The sequence below is a fragment of the Somniosus microcephalus genome, chromosome 17 (assembly GCF_052327205.1).
Source record: "Somniosus microcephalus isolate GS21.2 chromosome 17, FLI_Smic_1.0, whole genome shotgun sequence".
Lineage (NCBI taxonomy): Eukaryota > Metazoa > Chordata > Chondrichthyes > Squaliformes > Somniosidae > Somniosus > Somniosus microcephalus.
Window position 1 is genome coordinate 35,760,115 of NC_141003.1, and position 20,034 is coordinate 35,780,148.

The 20,034-nt window shown below is 46.8% G+C and overlaps 1 protein-coding gene across 3 annotated transcripts in view; it reads left to right on the forward strand.

Moving 5' to 3' along the window:
* The window catches only part of LOC147105635 (mucin-2-like), a 210,490-nt gene that overhangs the window by 18,664 nt on the left and 171,792 nt on the right, over positions 1-20,034 (forward strand). For 2 of the 3 annotated variants that reach the window (XM_086010175.1, XM_086010178.1), the window contains exons 2-5: positions 11,618-11,671; positions 12,933-13,007; positions 13,135-13,363; positions 19,517-19,634. In XM_086010175.1, the coding sequence (XP_085866301.1) occupies positions 11,618-11,671; positions 12,933-13,007; positions 13,135-13,363; positions 19,517-19,634 (476 nt within the window). Of the gene's footprint in view, positions 1-11,617; positions 11,672-12,932; positions 13,008-13,134; positions 13,364-19,516; positions 19,635-20,034 lie in introns of those variants that run through there. The other variant, XM_086010177.1, reaches the window with a different exon arrangement.

Sequence of the window (20,034 nt, forward strand, 5' to 3'; positions counted from 1 at the left end):
AAGCTGTAACGGCTGCAGAAAATACTGAAGGGAATATCCGCGATGCCTTCGTGAAAGGCCTTCGGTCCAACTACTCACGGCAAAGACTGCTCGAATCAAAGGACCTCGACTTGAATACAACTGCAGCCCTCGCTCGCTCTCTGGAAGTGGCCCATCGGGACCTCGAGGCGTACTCCAGGTACTGTGCTGCGCGTCCCTGGGACTCGGGCCCGACCCCGGCCGCAATACCCCTCGCACCGCCGCCTCTGGGACCTACCACAGCGTCGGCGTCCCGGAACCGATCGGGACCGCCACCCCCGGTACCGGCTGCGACATCGGAGCCCCGCGATCGGGCCGCCGGCTGCTTCTTCTGTGGCCAGGCGAAACACCCGAGGGCGCGCTGCCCTGCAAGAAACGCGACCTGCTCCGACTGCCACAAGAAAGGCCACTTCGCGAAGGCCTGCAGGGGGAAAGCCACAGACGCCAGCAGTGCCTCATGCGAGTTGTGGGGGCGGCCATCTTTCATCAAGGCCACAGATGCCAGTATCCCCTCGTGTGAGTCGTGGGGGCGGCCATCTTTGATCAAGGCCACCGACGCTGGCAGTGCCTCATGTGAATTGTGGGGGCGGCCATCTTCTCCGCCATTTTACTCAACGTCGTGGGCACCGCCATTTTGTTCACCACACTCGACCGCCACCTTGTCTCCAGACCCAACCACCGCCTCACCCGCAGACTACAGCAGCTCGCTCAGCCATACACTAGCCTCCATCACACTTGACCAAGCTCGCCCGCATCACCTGTCCAAGTCCATGATGGACATCAAAGTAAACGGCCACGCCACGACCTGCCTGTTCGACAGCGGAAGCACGGAGAGTTTCATCCATCCAGACACGGTGAGCCACTACTCCCTCACTGTCCGGCCAACGCGCAACCGGATCTCGATGGCGTCGAGGTCCCATTCTACAGACATCAGCGGCTACTGTGTTGTGACCCTGTCGGTTAGGGGCACGGAGTATAAAAATTTTAAACTTCTCGTCCTGCCCCAGCTCTGCGCTGCCGTCCTACTAGGGCTGGACTTCCAATCCCACCTTCAAAGTGTCACTTTGGCATACGGTGGACCCCTCCCCCCACTCACAGTCGACAATCAGCAGCTTTTAAACCGCCCACCGCGTACCACCTGCGGCCTATCCACCCTCAAGGTCCCGCCCCCCTCCCTGTTCGCCAACCTCACCCGCGACTGTAAACCCGTCGCTACCAAGAGCAGGCGGTACAGCGCCGGGGACAGAGCTTTTATTAGCTCTGAGGTGCAGCGTCTCCTGAAGGAGGGCATCATCGAGAGGAGCAACAGCCCCTGGCGTGCCCAGGTCGTAGTCGTTAAGACCGGCGATAAAAACCGCCTGGTCATCGACTACAGCCAAACCATAAACCGGTACACCCAGCTGGATGCATACCCCCTTCCCCGCATATCTGATAGGGTCAATCAGATTGCACAGTACCGGGTATTCTCTACCATTGACCTTAAGTCGGCCTACCACCAACTCCCTATCCGCCCTGAGGACCGCCAGTATACCGCCTTCGAGGCGAATGGCCGCCTCTACCACTTCCTTAGGGTTCCCTTCGGCGTCACCAACGGGGTTTCGGTCTTCCAAAGGGAGATGGACCGGATGGTTGACCAGAACGGGCTGCATGCCACGTTCCCTTATCTAGATAACGTCACCATCTGTGGCCGCGACCAGCAGGACCATGATGTTAATCTGGAGAGATTCCTCCGTACAGCCCAACGGCTGAACCTCACCTACAATAAGGAGAAATGTGTGTTTAACACCACGCGTCTTGCCATCCTCGGCTGCGTAGTAGAGAACGGAGTCATCGGCCCCGACCCCGAAAGAATGCGCCCCCTCATGGAGCTTCCCCTCCCCCACTGTCCAAAGGCGCTGAAGAGAACCCTAGGGCTCTTCGCCTACTATGCCCAATGGGTACCCAATTATGCGGACAAAGCCAGACCCCTCATGAAGTCCACCTCCTTCCCCCTGACGGCAGAAGCATGCGCAGCCTTCTCCCTCATAAAGGGAGACATTGCTAAGGCCACAATGCACGCGGTGGATGAGTCTATCCCTTTCCAAGTGGAGAGCGATGCATCCGACTTCGCCCTAGCTGCAACCCTTAACCAGGAGGGGAGACCTGTGGCCTTCTTCTCAAGGACCCTCCAGGGCCCTGAGATCCGACACTCTTCGGTCGAGAAGGAGGCCCAGGCGATCGTGGAGGCAGTACGACGCTGGAGGCGTTACCTGGCAGGCAAACGATTTACCCTCCTCACCGACCAGCGTTCGGTCGCTTTTATGTTTAATAACAAGCTGAGGGGCAAAATCAAGAACGACAAGATCTTGAGGTGGAGAATCGAGCTCTCCACCTATGATTATGATATCTTGTACCGGCCTGGTAAACTGAACGAACCCCCAGATGTTCTATCACGAAGTACATGCGCCAACGCGCAAATTGATAGACTGCAGACCCTCCACAATGACCTCTGCCACCCCGGGGTCACCAGACTTTACCACTTCATTAAGGCCCGCAACCTGCCCTACTCCATCGAGGAGGTCAGGACCATGACCAGGAACTGCCAAACCTGTGCCGAATGCAAACCGCATTTCTTTAGGCCGGACAGAGCAAGCCTGATCAAGGCCACCCGCCCCTTCGAGCGCTTGAGCATCGATTTTAAGGGGCCCCTCCCGTCCTCTGACCGTAATGTGTACTTCCTCAACATTATTGATGAATACTCCCGTTTCCCCTTTGCCTTCCCCTGCCCAGACATGACCAGTACCACGGTCATCAAATGCCTGAACGACCTCTTCGCCCTGTTCGGGTTCCTGAACTATATACATAGCGACCGGGGCTCATCCTTCATGAGCGAGGAACTTCGCCAGTTCCTACTAGCGAGAGGTATTGCTGCAAGCAGGACCACCAGCTACAACCCCCGAGGGAACGGCCAGGTGGAAAGAGAGAACGCGACTGTCTGGAAGGCCGTTCTCTTAGCCTTAAAGTCTAAGGGCCTCCCAACCTCTCGCTGGCAGGAAGTCCTCCCGGCAGCGCTGCATTCCATCCGGTCACTGCTTTGCACTGCCATTAACGCCACCCCCCATGAACGAATGTTTGTTTTCCCCAGGAAGTCGACTACGGGAACCTCGCTACCAACATGGCCGAGTTCTCCGGGGCCCGTCTTGCTGCGAAAGCACGTGAGGGCCCATAAAACGGACCCCCTGGTCGAGAGGGTGGACCTCCTGCACGCCAACCCCCAGTACGCCTATGTGGCATACCCAGACGGGCGGGAGGACACAGTCTCCTTACGAGACCTCGCACCCTCGGGCATCCCTGAGACACCACCGTTACCCCCCACCACCCCCCCAAATCCAGCCCAGGTAGACGGCATGCCGGAACCCCACGAGCCTTCGCCGACCACGCAGACACCAGCATTAACATCGGATACTGCATCACCGCCGCCGCTGCTGCGCTGATCAGAAAGGCTTACGAGGCCTCCGGACAGACTGACATACCCGAACTGGTAGCACACTTCACCCCGCCGGACTCAAATTTAAACAAGGGGTGAATGTGGTAAACCACTTTTATCGTTCACTATCGTTACACTATGGTTATCACTGTTTATATCGTTACAACAGTGTAAACAGTGATAACCATAGTGTATCACTACACAAGGTCACCTCTTGTCATGCTGTTATACCTGGGCTGACCACAGCTGACTCCGCCCCATGGCTCCGCCTGCTTGCCCAGGTATAAAGGTGGTTGACTGGCTGGTATTCCTCCTTGTTGGATCCGATCACCCACGAGGGTGGGCTCTGTTATTTAGCCAATAAAAACCTATAGTTACTAACTTAACTCGTCGCTTTTCATGAACTGAATTGATAGGTATATCACTGCTCCAACTCTGCATGGGCGGCAGCAGTCTGTCCTACAGGTGGTGGCAACTGCAGTGGAGAAGTGACAGTGCTGGCAGCAGGAATGCTGTCATCCTGAAAGAGGACAGCAACTCCCTGCTCGACCGACACACTGGTACTCCCACGGGGCAGCACTTCAGCATGCGGAGCAATCTGCTGGAGCACAGATTGCTGGCCTGCTGTGGCGCAGTGAGGGCCCCGGTGAAACCTGCCCGATCCAGCGAGGGTGGCAGCAGTTAGTGCTCGCGTGTCCCCAATTTGCGTCTGCATGAGACCAGCCACTGACTGCATTGCAGCACTTAGCATTTGCCTCGCAGCCGCCTGTTCTGCGCCGACGTCCTGGACACTCCTTGCCAGTGACTCAGTGGATTCGGGCATCCTTGCCACTGCAGCCATGAGCTCAGTGTGCCTTTGCTCCGACTGAGCGCTCATTTCAGCGAGGACCCGCACCTCGTCTGCGCTCACTGCAGCAGGACTCGAGGCCATACTCTCCCTCCGGGGAGTAGGCCCCCGAGCTTCCCTACCCCCCTCGCGTTGCTGCAGCCCGCTGGGTCCTGGAGCTTCACCCTCCTCAGACCATTCCCCCCTGCTCCCCTCCAGGGAATTCATATCCCCAGTATGGCCATGGGCTGCCTCGGTTGAGGGTGGCGCTGATGGTGCAGCTTCCTCCTCCTCGTCACCTTCAGATTCACTCCCAGTGGCAGCTTGAGGGCCTGCCTCCTCACCTGGTGAATCAGCATCTGAAGAGTGGTTTTAGCGTGAGGACAGGGTGGCAGCAAGGGAGGCATGAGTGCAGCGATGTACTGATTTGGATCGAAAGTGTCAAAGGATGCTGTAGTCAGGAACAAGTGGAAGGAGAGTGATCAAAAAGGTGATGACCTTACCATTGCTGTCCATAACGGGGTCGGCGTCTCCAGTGGCGACGGGGCCAAGCATCCGGCTTGCCACAATCCGGTGGACTCGCTGCTCCAGATCGGTCAGGGCTTGAAGGTGAGGCCAGCCTCCCCCAGTCCGTTGCTGCTGTCTCCTATTATGCGCCAGCTTGCCCTGCAAGAAAAAGGACAGGGTCTGAGTAAAGATGCAGCCATGATCTTGGCTGAAATGCCTCCCATGGTCGAATAGCCCTTACTGTATGCAAAGTTCTCCTGGCTGAAATGCCTCCCATGGTCGAATAGCCCTTACTGTATGCAAAGTGCTGAATGTGTGTGTGAGTTTCCTGAAAGGGCCATAGGTGATGGATGAGTGCTGGGCATTGGGGCTTTCAAGACCCTTCGGCCTTAAAGCGAGGTCGAGATGGAGGGATGAAGAGGTTTCTGAAAAAGGTACTCACCCTGACGACCCGAGTGAGGTCGTTGAACTTCTTCCTGCATTGCACAGGGGTCCTAGGCACCATGCTGCTGGAGGTCACTCTGTGAGCCACCTCCCTCCAAGCTTTTCGGTACTCGCTGGGTAGAGGCCTCCTGCCACTCTCCGGGTACAGGAGAGATCGCCTGCACTCCACCACGTCAACCAGAGCCTCCAAGGCCCCCTCGCTGAAGCACTGCGCTCGCTCCCTGGCCCTCTCCATGATCCTTGGCTTCAGGATTTGACAACAGGTCTGTCCAGGCCAAGATTCAGGGCTCCGATGCGCAGGGTGCGGCTGCAATTCAAGATCGACCCTACCCTTTAAGAGCTGACCGGCGCCAGCGTGTCTGTGTGCAATCGCTAACTGACAGCACCTGCGCTGCGCTCGCCCTCTGAGGTAGCGCCTCGCTCCTCGGCCTTAGCGCCTTAAGAGAGTTGTGTAGCACCTGATTTAGCACTCCAATTTAGACCAATTTAGCAGTAGGTGGCGATAATTTGCGCCGGGCGCTAAACTTTGCGCCCGACCGATAATTGCGCCCCAAATGGGGCGATACCGAATTTCTCCCCCTTAGTTTTTTGTTGGTTATCTGGCTGAAACTGGTGGAAAAACTAACCAAAAATGAACTTAAACTCTACACAGATTTTGTTTTCTGTGTTCTAGAATCAGAATGAATGTGAAGGATCATAGTGCAGCTGACACAACTCATGATTTTTGTAGCTGCTGTGGCCCGCACACCATTCTGTGTTTTGTGGTAAATGAGCAGTGTATGTACACACATTACAACAGTGACTACACTTCAAAAGTACTTCGTTATCTGTAAAGTGCTTTGGGACGTCCTGAGGTCGTAAAAGGCGCGATATAGATGTAAAGCTGCCATTCTTTCTTTCCTACTCCTTTCTATATATTTTTTCTGTCCCTTTCTATCTATCTATCTATCTATCTATCTATCTATCTATCTATCTATCTATCTATCCTTCTTTTATTTCTATCTTTATTTTCTTTTCTATCATTCTTCTCTTTACCTTTCTATCTATCTTTTCCTTTCCTTGCTATATTTATTTTCTTTTCCTTTTTATCCCTTTTCCGTTCAATCTATCTTTTCTTTTTCTTCTCCTTTCTATCTTTCCTTTTCATTTACTTCCTATCTTTTCTTTACTTTCTTTTCCTTTCTATCTTCCTCTTCGAAGGTTCACTCGATTGATTCCTGGGATGAGAGGGCTGTCCTACGATGAGAGATTGAGTCGAATGGGCCTGTACTCTCTGGAGTTTTCTTTTCCTTTCTATCTTTCTTTTCTTTTCCTTTCTCTTTCTTTTCATTTCAATCTTTCTTTTCTTTTCCTTTCTTTCTTTTCTTTTCCTTTCTATCTTTTTCTATCTTTCTTTTACTTTACTTTCTATCTTTTCTTTAATTTCTTTTACTTTCTATCGTTCTTTTCTTTTCCTTTATCTATCTTTCTCTTTTCCTTTCTAGCTATCATTCTTTTCCTTTCTCTTTCTTTTATTTTCTTTCTTTTCTTTTACTTTCTATCTTTTATTTTTTTTTTAATTAATGCCGTAATCCCTCTGTATTGTTCAGCTGCTATGAAACAAAGTGGAACCCAGGAAAGTTACTCTGCAAAAGCAGGTATTTCAGATATCCAATATTTGCAGTTTTTCCTGGTTAATTTACTGTTCATATGATTATTCTTTACTCTTTTGAGGGGGCACCTCTAGAGATGGGACTAAAGTCCATTTTTGTCAAAAGAATTCAAAATTGTCACGAATTCAGATTAACATTGACATTACTTTAGAGCCACAAATCAATTGCATTTCCAACAAAGGTAGATGTGGCAAATCATGTGAAAACTGTCTTCTGCTAACTGGTGGGAGCTTCTATTTCAAAGATCACACAGAAGCTTTTAAACCATTTTCGCAGTTATACCCTGCAGACCCTGAGAGATGGTGCCCTGAAGCTCTGGGAACCTGGGGGCCATTGTTCTCTCCAAATGGTCCCCCAAGGCCTGAAGACCACTGGGCAATGCATCTATGTTGGATTCACTAATTGTTTGAAAAATCTCTGTCGTGGAGGATGTTTGTGCTGCCAACACTCACTCTGGATAGGTTTGCATTGTATTGAGTCTTTCTCAGAGGAAGGCTGACCCCTTCCATCTGTCTCAGGTCTTCGAGATAGTCCTCAGTGTCTCAATGTGAGTGTGATGCTCATCCAACATCCTCCTTTTTAGGGCAATACTCCAGAGAACTGGGTTTTCAGGCTCCGGTGTCAGGGGCTGATATCTGCTGAGCCTCTGCTCCCCCATTTTTACCTCTGACTCCTTTGTGCCCTCATATGTTGTGTTTCATTCAGTGAAAAACCTTATTGCAATAATCTGCATTCCCATAGGTGGATTTCCCTGTGCTGGTGAATGAGAGAGAAAGGGTAAATGATTCTATGGGTGAGGCTGTGGCTGGTTGGGCACAGTTGGAAAGCCATTCGCCTTTTTCTTCCTCCTCCTCCTGCTACTCCTCAGTGCCATCCTGGCAAGGATAATCTAAAGGAAAAGAAGACAAAGAGATGTTACAATGTTATGTGGCGACCCCTACAGTTCCTTTATACTTTTTGAAGTTACCCAATCATATTTCTCGTTAATGTGTTTGCTGTCTCAAACCATTGTACAGACAAGCTGAAGATGTCACTGCCCCTTGTACAAAGGTGTGCGGGTTAGGTTGATTGGCTATGATTAATTGACCCTTAGTGTTAGGGGGATTAAATACGTGGGGTTACGGGGATCGGGTGGGATATGTGTCGGTGCAGGCTCAATGGGCCGAAATGGCCTCTATCTGCACTGTGGGGTTTCTGTGATTTCTGTGATTTCTGTGATCTTTGCCCCCAAAAGGTTTGCCATCATAGCTCCCCAGTATCTCCAAGTCTTTTTCCTCATGAGTGCTCAGGGGGAACCGCCACCTGGCCTGAGTTTCCCAATGGTTAAAGGTCACTTTCTCCTGTAAGGGATACGAGTAAAGACATGAATATTACACTCGGCAGAATTTTACATTACAACAGTTTGAGACATTAGGCTAGAAGAGGGGCAGAAAACAAGAAAGGGCAGGTGTGGTAAGTTAATGAGGTTTTCTCGTTCATGGCCCATTGAGAGAAGGTGTATTTGTAGGTTACAGGTGGACCAGGTTGGGAGAAGAAATCAAAGGTTCAGAGTACAGTCCTAGAACACTGAAGGTAATAAATGAAGGAGTGCCACACATATAAAAAGACTGCAAGGAAGGGTCAGTGGGGATAGATAGCTTACCTTGGGTGCTCTGGTGAGGTTGTTTAAACTATTTCCTACACTGCAAAGGAGTTCTGAGGTTCAAGGAGGTGGCGCTCACTGTCACAGCCAACTCCGTCCACAAAGTGTGTATCAAAGGCTTGGCCGGTCTTTGGCCTGAAACTCCGAACATCCCGTCGCTCCTGCTCCATGAGGAGGACATTCAGGTCTGGCTCTCTGAAGATTGCTGCTCTTCCCTTTGAGCTGGATGTCATCCTCCTCGCTCAGGTTGCCTGCTTCCTCCACTGCAGCCAATGGGGGTGAAATTAGTCTTGGGATACAGAATGGGCAATAGCGCATCGGCCGCCTGTTTTACACTCCACTTAAATTTCTTTTCCATTAACTTCAAGATGAATTTCACTCCAGAGCCCCTTTAAGCCACAGTGGGTTTTACATTTTGTTGCACCAGGTCTGTGCTTCTCCATTACCTATTTTCTGCCCTCACCCAATCTGGCCAGCATTCAGCGTGCAGCTTGGACTCGCTTTCTGCTTCTTTGCCTTTTTTCCGCCCCCATCCCAGGTGTACCTGGGCTTTGCAGACTGAGTTTACACAGCCTGCATGTCTCTCACTATTTAAGTTATCTGGCCTGCAATTTACAACCCACAAATTTATGACAGCGGAAAATCTGCCCTGCTTTAATTCATGGATCTTTTTTAATTTGCTGTATATGACATAACGGGCCAGAATTTATTGTAACCTGCGGATGAACAGTGCCCTGCCCTTGCTTGTTTCATTTCTGTGAGCTTTTGCATGGCAAGTTGCTGCAAGTGGGAGATGGAAACTGCGCAGCGCCCTCTACAGGGCATAGAAACATAGAAGATAGGAGCAGGAGTAGGCCATTCGGCCCTTCGAGCCTGCTCCGCCATTCAATGTGATCATGGCTGATCATCCAAACTCAGTACCCTGTCCCCGCCTTTTCCCCATATCCCTTGATCCCTTCAGCCTCAAGAAACATATCCAACTCTTTCTTGAATATATTTAATGAACTGGACTCCACCGCCCTCTGTGGCAAAGAATTCCACAGGTTCACCACTCTCTGGGTGAAGAAATCCCTCCTCATTTCAGTCCTAAATGGCTTACCCCTTATCCTTAGACTATGACCCCTGGTTCTGGACTCTCCGGCCATCAGAAACACCCTTCCTGCATCTAGTCTGTCCAGACCTGACAGAATTTTATAGGTCTCGATGAGATCCCCTCTCAATCTTCTAAACTCTAGTGAGTATAAGCCCAATCGACACAATCTCTCCTCATACGTCATTCCTGCCATCCCAGGCATCAGCCTGGTGAATCTTCGCTGCACTCCCTCCATGGCAAGAACGTCCTTCCTCAGGTATGGTGACCAAAACTGCACATAATACTCAAGGTGCGGTCTCACCAAGGCCCTGTACAACTGTAGCAAGACATCCTTGTTCCTGTACTCGAACCCTCTTGCTACGAAGGCCAACATACCATTTGCCTTCTTAACCACCTGCTGCACCTGCATGCTTACCTTCAGCGACTGGTGCACAAGGACACCCAGGTCTCTTTGCACTTCCCCTTCTCCCAATCTATTGCCATTCAAATAATAATCTGCCTTCCTGTTTTTGCCACCAAAGTGGATAACCTCACATTTATCCACATTATAGTGCATTTGCCATGTTTCTGCCCAATCACCCAACCTGTCCAAATCGTACTGGATTTTCCCGACATCCTCCTCGCAGCTTACCCTCCCGCCCAGCTTTGTGTCGTCTGCAAATTTGGAGATATTACATCCAATTCCCTCATCCAGATCATTAATATATATTGTGAACAGCTGGTGTCCTAGGACCGATCCTTGCGGTACCCCACTAGTCACTGCCTGCCACTCGGAAAACGACCCGTTTATTCCAACTCTTTGCTTTCTGTCCGCCAACCAGTTCTCTATCCAAGTCAATACCTTGCCCCCAATCCCATGTGCCTTAATTTTGCACGCTAATCTCTTGTGTGGGACCTTATCGAAAGCCTTCTGAAAGTCCAAATACACCACATCCACTGGTTCTCCCTTATCTATTTTACCAGTTACATCCTCAAAAAATTCCAGTAGATTAGTCAAGCATGATTTACCTTTTGTAAATCCATGTTGACTTTGTCCGATCCTGTCACTGCTTTCCAAGTGCTCTGCTATTACATCTTTTATAATAGACTCTAACATTTTCCCCACTACCGATGTCAGGCTTACCGGTCTATAATTCCCCGCTTTTTCTCTACCACCTTTTTTGAATAGTGGGGTAACATTAGCTACCCTCCAATCCATGGGCATCTGGGACCAGTGTGAACAGGGCAGAGTCTGAACCAGGAAGTGTAAGTTCGAATAATGATTTCAATGTCAAATCAGTTACAGAAAACAAAATAAGGAAAGGGAAATAAAGTTTTGTTTGAGAGAGAAAAAAAAGAGGTGGAAGAAAAAGTAAAAAAAAAAAAAAAAAAAAATTTTTAAATCTCAAACTACAATTAAAAGCTGAAGGAATGAGACTCCATGCTTGTAAAATTTGATTTTCAGTTCCAGAGAGGTTGTTTCCCAGTAATTAAGATTTACCACGCCATTAAAAATGGGACTTAGACTGAAATGGACAACCCCTAACATTCTGTGGTGAGTTTAGTTTGTATCTATCACCCAAGTACAGGAAATTCACGCCATTCAATGTATTTGAATGTTGAGGCAGACAGCGAGATGCCATTTTCGGGAAGCTAACGGCGGAATGGCGCATCTCAAGACAGCAGCTTTTTGATTTTCATCTTTAACCATGCATCTGCCGTCGCCTGAAGTTACTGTCTGACTCACCATTCAAATACATTGAACAGCGTGAATTTTCTGCACTTGGGTGATTTGCGCATAAATAACAGTGAGCACTGTTTGTCTCCCCATTATTTTGACAGTAAATTCTGGCCCATTTTGTTTATGTTTGAATGTCAAGAACCTGCAGAAAGGTTGCAGAAATGTAAAATCAAGGCTCTGATTATGTTCTAAATGTGTTGATTGCTCATGATTATTTTATCGAGTAAAATTGATCTTGTTCTATCACAGGCCATGTCTCTGCCAACATGTGGGCTAACCAAGACTATGCAGAGTCCACTTTTGGTAAGTTGATATCAAAAAGCAGCACAGCCATTTCTATAATATAGTAAATACAACTAAACTCAAAAGTTTAGGCATAAAATTTATTAATGAAATTCTAAACGTCTAGTGAGGTACTGTCATTAAATTTTCCTTGTTTTTTCTTGGCTTAAATTTGTTTGTGGGCATCTGTCTACAAAGTCTAACTCAGCCTTAATTTGCTGTTTTAAAAAAAAATCAACATTATGATGATCCAAAGTTCTGTTCTTAGCTCGCTTTCATTAATGAGTTTGATTTACAATTTAAAATTCTCATCCTCCTGTTTAAATCCCTTTATGGCCTTGCCCCTCACTGGCTCTGCAATCCCCTACCCTCTCCCCGGAACTCTCCATTCCTCTGACTCTGGCCTTTTGTGCATCACCCCTTCCCTTCACCCCACCATTGGCAACCATTCTTTCTGCCACCTAGGCCCCACACTCTGCAATTCCCTCCCTAAACCACTTTGCTTCTGCCTCCCTCTCCTCCTTTAAGGCTCTCCTTTCAACCCACCTCTTTGATTAAGCTTTTGGACACCCCTTTATGCCATTTTCCAGGGTTTCCTTGGAGCTTCCAGCAGTCCATCGGGGAAATTCAAACCCTTTCCTAGGCATGTGTTAAAACGTCACAGTCTACATCCAGTTCATCCCTCCCTTGTGAGACATGGAAGCAGTGTACACTGAAGATGAACAGAAAATGTACAGTGTCACTGAAAACTACAAAACAATGCAGCTAAAAATTATATTAATATTAAACAATTAGAGATTTATCTATCGTTACTCTCAGCTCTGGATGGGAAGAGGTATGCTCCAGATCATAGGGGATAAAAAGTCCACTTATGGAAATAGCCAGTGGCACTGAACTCCATAAAATATCTAGCGTAAAAAAAAACAAAATGTGACCATTCTAATCCATGGACAATTAATCAGTGTGTCCAATATGTTTGGATCAATTTCCTGAATCTCATTCAGAATTTTTAAAACTTATGAATCTGCTTGAAATGTTATTAATATGTATATTTTTTTAGGTCTGTTAGTGTCCAAAAGAAACTAAGGACAAATTGTACAAAACTGATAAAAGCAACATTTTTGTTAATAAAATGGTCACAAGTTCTTTCATTGCAATTAGTTTCTTTTAACAAAAGATGATTGTATAAGCACAAAGATAACATTTTGAAATTAAACTATCAGTTAGTACCATATACTCCATAAATAGTTAACTTGGATTTAAACCTATCATTTTGCACTAGACCTGGACCAGGCTGCTCTTACCCAAGTCTTCAAGCGTACAGTGGATGGTTCCTCTCAATCGCAGCAAAACCATCGTGAGTACATTATGTTGAATATATTTGATTGCCCAAATGCATTAAGGCAGGTTGTAAAATGACACTGATCCTATCAAAGTAGTAATCTTCAGTTGTTGTAACAGAGAGAATTGTCCTTTTCTTCCAGATACCTGTAACACATGGGGAGTGGGAGCATTCAAGAGATTTAACAATGAGTTTTTCCATTTTACATCAACCTGCGACCTTATCATGAGCAAGCTAAACAAACGTAGGCTTGATGATTATGAGGTGAAAATCCGCCGAGGGTCAGATGGGATTCTGGAACACATATTCATCAAAATTGAAACCACCGAGATTGTTGTGACGAATGGGACAATTAAGGTTAAAGACCAGATGTAAGTTAAATTCTGCAGGATTGCTTTTGATATTAATTATAAGACTTCTATGTAACTATATCCTTGCTGAATACTTCCAGCTCCCATTCCCTCAGCAGCTTTTGATATTAATTATAAGACTTCTATGTAACTATATCCTTGCTGAATACTTCCAGCTCCCATTCCCTCAGCAGCTAACTTTTTAATATATTCAATAGGAATTAACTTTAAAATGACTCTATTGCTGTAGTGGGAAAATGGGAACTATATTGAAAACGGAATAATATTATACTTACTCTATCAGGTGATACATTGACTGGTTTGGCCAGTCAAACAAGTTACTATAAAGTGGGGTAACTTGGTGATAACTATTGAATGCAGTATTACAAAATATTACTTTCTAAAGTTGTGCTAAATTGTAGAATATTAAAACAGCCTAATAACAAGCTATAAATGGATTTACGATTTAGTCACACATTTCGGGCTTGGTTTTAACGCAGCCAACAGGCGGGCTTTTAGGCGTGTAAGGGGTTAAAATCGCAAAACCTGGGGGTCGGGCCCCCCCCCCCGCCTGGTTCCCGCCTCCACGCCATTTTAACCTAGGTGTGTCTGATGGACCCGGCGGGACTGGTCTTTAGGGCCCTTAAACAGCACTAATTGGCCTTTATAATCCCATTTTAACAGGCTGTTAAACCCTTTTCCCATGTAAAACACGCCTGGTGGGGATCACGCCTGTGAAACCTGGCGTGAACACTATTGGCTTACTGACTATCAGCTGCAGGCCCAACATTAAAGAGGATATTTGATCAGCCATCATTTGCAGGTGGCAGGACTTTGACTCAGGTCTGGGGCAACTTTTAGAAGGCATAACCACACCTGTGGAAGGTTGGAGCCTCACACACTTCTCCAGTGTGACCTCCTGCGAGACCCCTCTCGCGACCCTCACTCAGCGCTTCCTCAACTGAGGCATCTACCAGAAGCATGGGAGGCCTTTTTTTCCTTCCCCTCTTGGCATTAGAGGACCTCCAGCCCCATTCGCGAAATGACACACGCCACAACTGCAGAAGTTGCCATCAGAATTTTTATGAAAAACAAACAACTGATGGCATTTTTACAAAATACACAGCATTTCACCCAAGAGGCTACCCTTGTGACTATTTGTGCTTTAATTTCCTCTTACACGTGCTCCTACGTAGTGGTTCCCCTGTGGCTTCAGCAGATGTGGAGGCCCCTTGCTCACTTTCCTGCTGCTCCTGTCTCGACACCTTCGGCGGGCGTCCTCTGGGGTGGCGAGCCTGTGAGGGCTCGCCAGCAGTTTGCTGCTCCTGCGGCTGTGCAGGGGTTGAGATGTCTATCTCAGTTGGGTGTGGACTCCGGTGGGGCTCTGACCGAGGGCTCTGCAGTGGCATGGAAGTGTGAGCACTTGGAGAGGACCCCCCACTTCCATGAGGTCTGCCACCAACCTCCCTCTCATGGGTCAGGTCCCCCTCAGTGCCTGCAAGTGGCTTGAGAGCAGCTTGCTGCACATCAGAGGGGCCATGGGGACCCGTATCTACAATGGCAGTCCTACTCAGAAGGACTTCCATGAAGGTCTGGTTTCTCTGTTCAATAGATGCCCATCGCTCCTCAAGAGATGTCATTCTATTTTGAACACTCACCATGTATTACATACTCTGGCAACTAACCTCTTCCATGGCCGTAGCCCTCCTCTCCTCTACCGTAGCCAGCCTTACCATGGAGGTAGCAATCATTTCCACGTAGGTAGCCATCCTTTCCATGTTGACGTGTTCATGCGCCACTGACTCCACAAAGGCTCTGCTCATGTTCACTATGGACTCCTCCATTCGCTCCACACTCGCAGCGACCCTGGAGACAAAACCTGCCAGAGACTCCTGCATCTGTGCATGGAGTTCCATCACCTCTGATGTTACGGATGGACCCAGAGGCAGAGGGTCGACATGCAGCTGAGCCGAGCTGGCAGAGACCTGCGCCCTCCGACGAGGACTCTCCACTGCTGACCCTGTCTCCACAATCTGCTGATGCTCACTTGTGAGCTGTGATACACCAGGTGACAACTCTACTCTATGTCCCGAAGGTCCCACCGAGGTGTGAGTGTCTGCGCTGGTGCTGGGTGCACTTATTTCTGCTGACGCTGCGCCCTCAGAGGTTGCAGATTTCTCTGAGGAGTCCGGCTGCTCAGGCTCTTCCTCCTGCACAGTGGGGACGGGGGCTCTCAATGGTCCTGTGGGGGAGTCAAGGAAAAAGTTAGAGATATGATGCCAAGGTTACATGCACATTGCATTTTGCAGATGATCATAAGTCCATATGATGTAGCTTCAGAATCATTATCAGCGACTCATGCAATGCCAATGAGAGAGATGGAAAACTATTCTGTCACCAGCTTGCGGGGATGTCTCTCCTTCCCCAACTTCCACATCTCGGTCAGCCCTGGCAATCTCCAGGACGCCTCCCCCCAGGGGGTGAGCTGGGCTACTGAGGGCGGCCCTCCTCCTGTCCTGGCTCGCTCGCTCCTATTGTGAGCTCTCTTTTCCTGCAATGAGGGAGACAAGTGGAGGTTGAGTGTGAATGCAGGAGTGAGTGCAGTGATTGCATAGCATACATACTTAGAAGGAGATAAAGATGGAGTGAGGTTGCAAGCCCAAGGGCCCTCCCTGTGTGTAGTCAGTTGTGTTCAAAGCATCAAAGTGAGAGGGAGTGTGAGGGCTGCATGGTGGAATAGTTCTGTGAATGTGAGCATAGAGAGAGAGGGAATGGGTAAGCGTGCATGGACGTGAGTGTCTAGTGGGATGTGCAGGAAGAGATTGGTAAAGCTGAGTGCTGGTGAGGAAAGGCAATGGGGATCAGATTGAGGGTGATGGAAACTTCATACAGTACTTACTTTTCCAGTGCGAAGAAAGTCATGGAATCTTTTCCTGCACTGCAACCACGTTCTTCGTGTGAGCCCCAAGGAGTTGACTTGACCTGCCACCTGTAGCCACACAGCCTTGGTCTGGCTGGGAGGCCTCTTCCTCCCTGAAGAAGGGAACAGGACCTCCCTGTGGGCCCTAGCACCATCCAGTAATGCCTGGAGTGAAGCCTCATCAAATTTGGGGGCAGATCTGGCCCTCCTGCTGGCCGTTGCTCCTGCAGGCTCCTGTGCCATCTTAACGGTGAAGTTTGGGAGCCTGCAGAGGAAGCAAGGCTTGCTGTGGACCTTAAAAGCAGCAGCAATGATGACTTCATATTCTGCGACTTTCTGACTGGAAATACTCAATTGCCAAGGCTCCCCACATGCTGGAAATCAATTGGCCAATTGTGTTAAAATTGCATCAATCTCACAGACCCATTTAGAATCGTGTGGGAATCACTAAATTCAGGGAACCCGCCAATTCCCTGCACCTGAGTTAAAATCGACCCCTTCATGTGGGCAAATCTTCCCCCAAGGTGGCCCATTCACTCACTTACTTAGTATACCACAGGATGGCAGTGCAACACTGCTAAAGGCAGAATAGATTAGAAAGTGTTGTCGTGTTAAATTCTGAGTAAAATCTTAGAGGAAGGTAGAAATAGCATTAGCAGAAATATAGTGCATTTATACAATTGCTCAGAATCAGTCACTATCTAATACTGTTACCGTTCACCTCGGGATCAACTTGGTTTTTCAACCACAAATTCCTAGATTTTTAGGGCTTGGTAGAAAACTAACATTCTCTCTTGATTTTGTGTTTTATGAAGCTTGTAAATCAGATACTGAGATGCTGCGGCATCACATTTCTTCAAGTATAGTGCCTTGGAAACGGGATGAGTTCAGACTTATTAAGCAGGGAGAACTGGAACTCATTTAACAGATTGATTCCCGATCAATAGTCATATCAGGCGGAGGTGGATAGTTTTCTATGTTAAGGAGGATGCCCTTTAACCTAGTGCTTCCTCGTTACTGGATTTGTCTTATTTGTAATTTTTCACAGCTCCATCCTTAATAATAAAAGTACTAAAGGTTGATAAAATCCACAAACAAACTGCTGGCCATCTGGGCATTGTCTAATTCTATTTATTGGGTGTCTTTTCCCTTACACGTCATGAGGTTATCTGAAGATTCCTTTTTCATTTATGTACAAAACATAATTTTACACAAGTACTGGAGATGAGGAGAAAAAAGAGAGGAAAATAACTTGAATTTGAAAATGTGTTTCATTTAAGTAACTGAAGTATACAGGCAGGTTGCACTGTGCTCGACTCCCTGCAGGAATAGATTAGTGGTCCTTTTCTTGCTCCCAGCATACACTTGCCAGAACTTTTTGAATTGCCTTTGAGGCCCATTAAAGTGGTGTCCATGAACCGCGTGAACAATGATGGGTTAACTGTGCCTTTATTTAAATTCCTAGTTAAATCAGAACCAATAGCTGTTTTCTTGACTTTCAGTTATGTTCAAATCAAAACCGATTTTGGTTTTACTGATTTTCTCTGAATTTACACAGGTTTTTTATTGTCCGACTTTTCGCACTGATTTACTCCTGATTTCTGACACTAAGGGAACCTGAAAAACAAAACAACTTTTGTATTTAATAATCCTTAAATTAATGTGGCAAATACAGTTCTATGGTTACTATAATCTCTGATTACCTATGCTAATTCCACATTGATACACATATAACCCCAAATCCCTCTGCTCTTCCACAGCACTAAGCCTCCTTCCATTCAGTTTAATTACAGCTATTACTTTTTTTTAACCAAAACATATCACTTCACACTTCTTGACATTAAATTCCATCTACCAATTTTTCACCGATTCCCCGATTTTATGGTGGCAGAGTCGATGAGGATAAATATTACACAGTGGTCACAATCACACTTTGTTACTGGCGACTTTGGCCACAGCAGTCTTAGTACTTTAGATTCATGTTTCGCTGTTGTCTACTTAACCTTGGTTATGTGGGAATATATCTGTGGTCAATATTCAGGCCCCTATTGCCCTGATTAAAGTGTGATTGACATTAGGGCATTTCAGTAGAAAACATGAACTCTCCAAGTACTGCCCTTTTGAAGTTGTACTCGTCTGTTTCTGGGTGGATAAGGCAACCATGTAGACACCATCTTGACTTTACCTACACCATTTCCACTATTTTTTTGCTTTCTCCTCCCCTCTCCTGAGGACATGCTAATTACTTGAGACTGTTCTAGTCATGAAGACATTGAGGCTGGGCCATTCCCATTATATTGGATATTTGTAGGTCATCTTTTGTTGGATTTGTTTTAACTTAATACTTTGTAGAGCTTTTGAAAACAAAATTGGGAGCAAAACTGACAGTGAATTAAAACCCAATTAATTCCAATTGGACAACTTCAGGTGCATCAGCTGAGTCAAGTAAGAGAGAGTAAATAGTGTGACTTGTATTGGACATCTTTCTGATACTTGATAGCCTAGTGGGAAGGCTGGTAGATGGTGATACTGTTGTCTGATCCAAGCAATACATTGTTAAATGGTGATGGTTCTTAATTATTAACATTAGCGTAGGTGAAAACACTTTAAGATTGTAAAGCAGTTGTAAAAATATCATCGAAAAGATTGCATATTAATGTTTTGTGAAGTGATACAGTTTTTTTCACATAGTACTTACAGGAGAATGAATTGTCATATTGGGGTTGTTGGTGCAATTGAATACACACTGGGAGTAAGACACTTTTAGAGCCCAGGATAATTTTGGTGGCATCGCTGGTGTGAGACTTGATTCATGAGTATATCAAGGATCATGCCTATGTTGAAAGGGGTCTCTCAGGATTGGATCCTTACCATATGCATGGTGTTTTCTTATTTATGTTAGCTTTGCCCATGTTGTAAATTGCTCCATTGTTACCTGCTTGGGAGATGTCTGAGTCATGTAGACTACTAGCAAAAGGACTTCCAACTGCCTGATACTTCCAGGCAGAGTCCATACCCTAAATGTTGTAACTGGCCTCTGTTCCACAGGTTTTATTGTGGGGTGGGTTACCGTCCACCAGAGGAAGGGGGAGGGCAATGAGTCCTGCTCTGTTCCCTGTGGCCTCCCTTAATACTGTCCAGAATGGCAAAATGTTGGGGCATAACCAAAATGAGTGTGCCTTTCTCATCACAGCCCCTCTAATTACAAGCTCACATTTTTTCAACTTAATTCCCATATCACCATTATTTTATAGAATAAATTTGCCATATGATGACAAGGTGGTCAATGTTCGTAGCAATGGAATTAACATCAAGTTTTCAAACAAGAAGCATTCCGTATCCCTGATCTGGAACCGTAAAGATGCATTGTCGGTGAGATTATTTCTTTTAAGTGTAGTATTCCTTTTTTATTTTTATTTTTATTTACTCTGCAAATGAAGTAAAGTAATGACAACACATTTTATTGATTTAACTTTCTTTAGTGAAAGGGTGATATGTGTTGTCTAGATGAGAAGTTGGTGCATGTTGGTGAAATCATGTTTCTCAAGAATGGCTCTGCATCATCAGAGAAATTAACAATTTATAAGTCAGTGTCATGGAGCTTTTAATACTCTAAGTTACATTTGGAGAACTGATATTTCTTATATATGAGCACAAATAATGATAATATTATAGGACATAATATTTTATATATAAGCAAGATGTAATGGTGCAGAACTTCAGAAATAATGTCGAGCCTAATTTCACACATTGATATATTTGGTGACAAAAC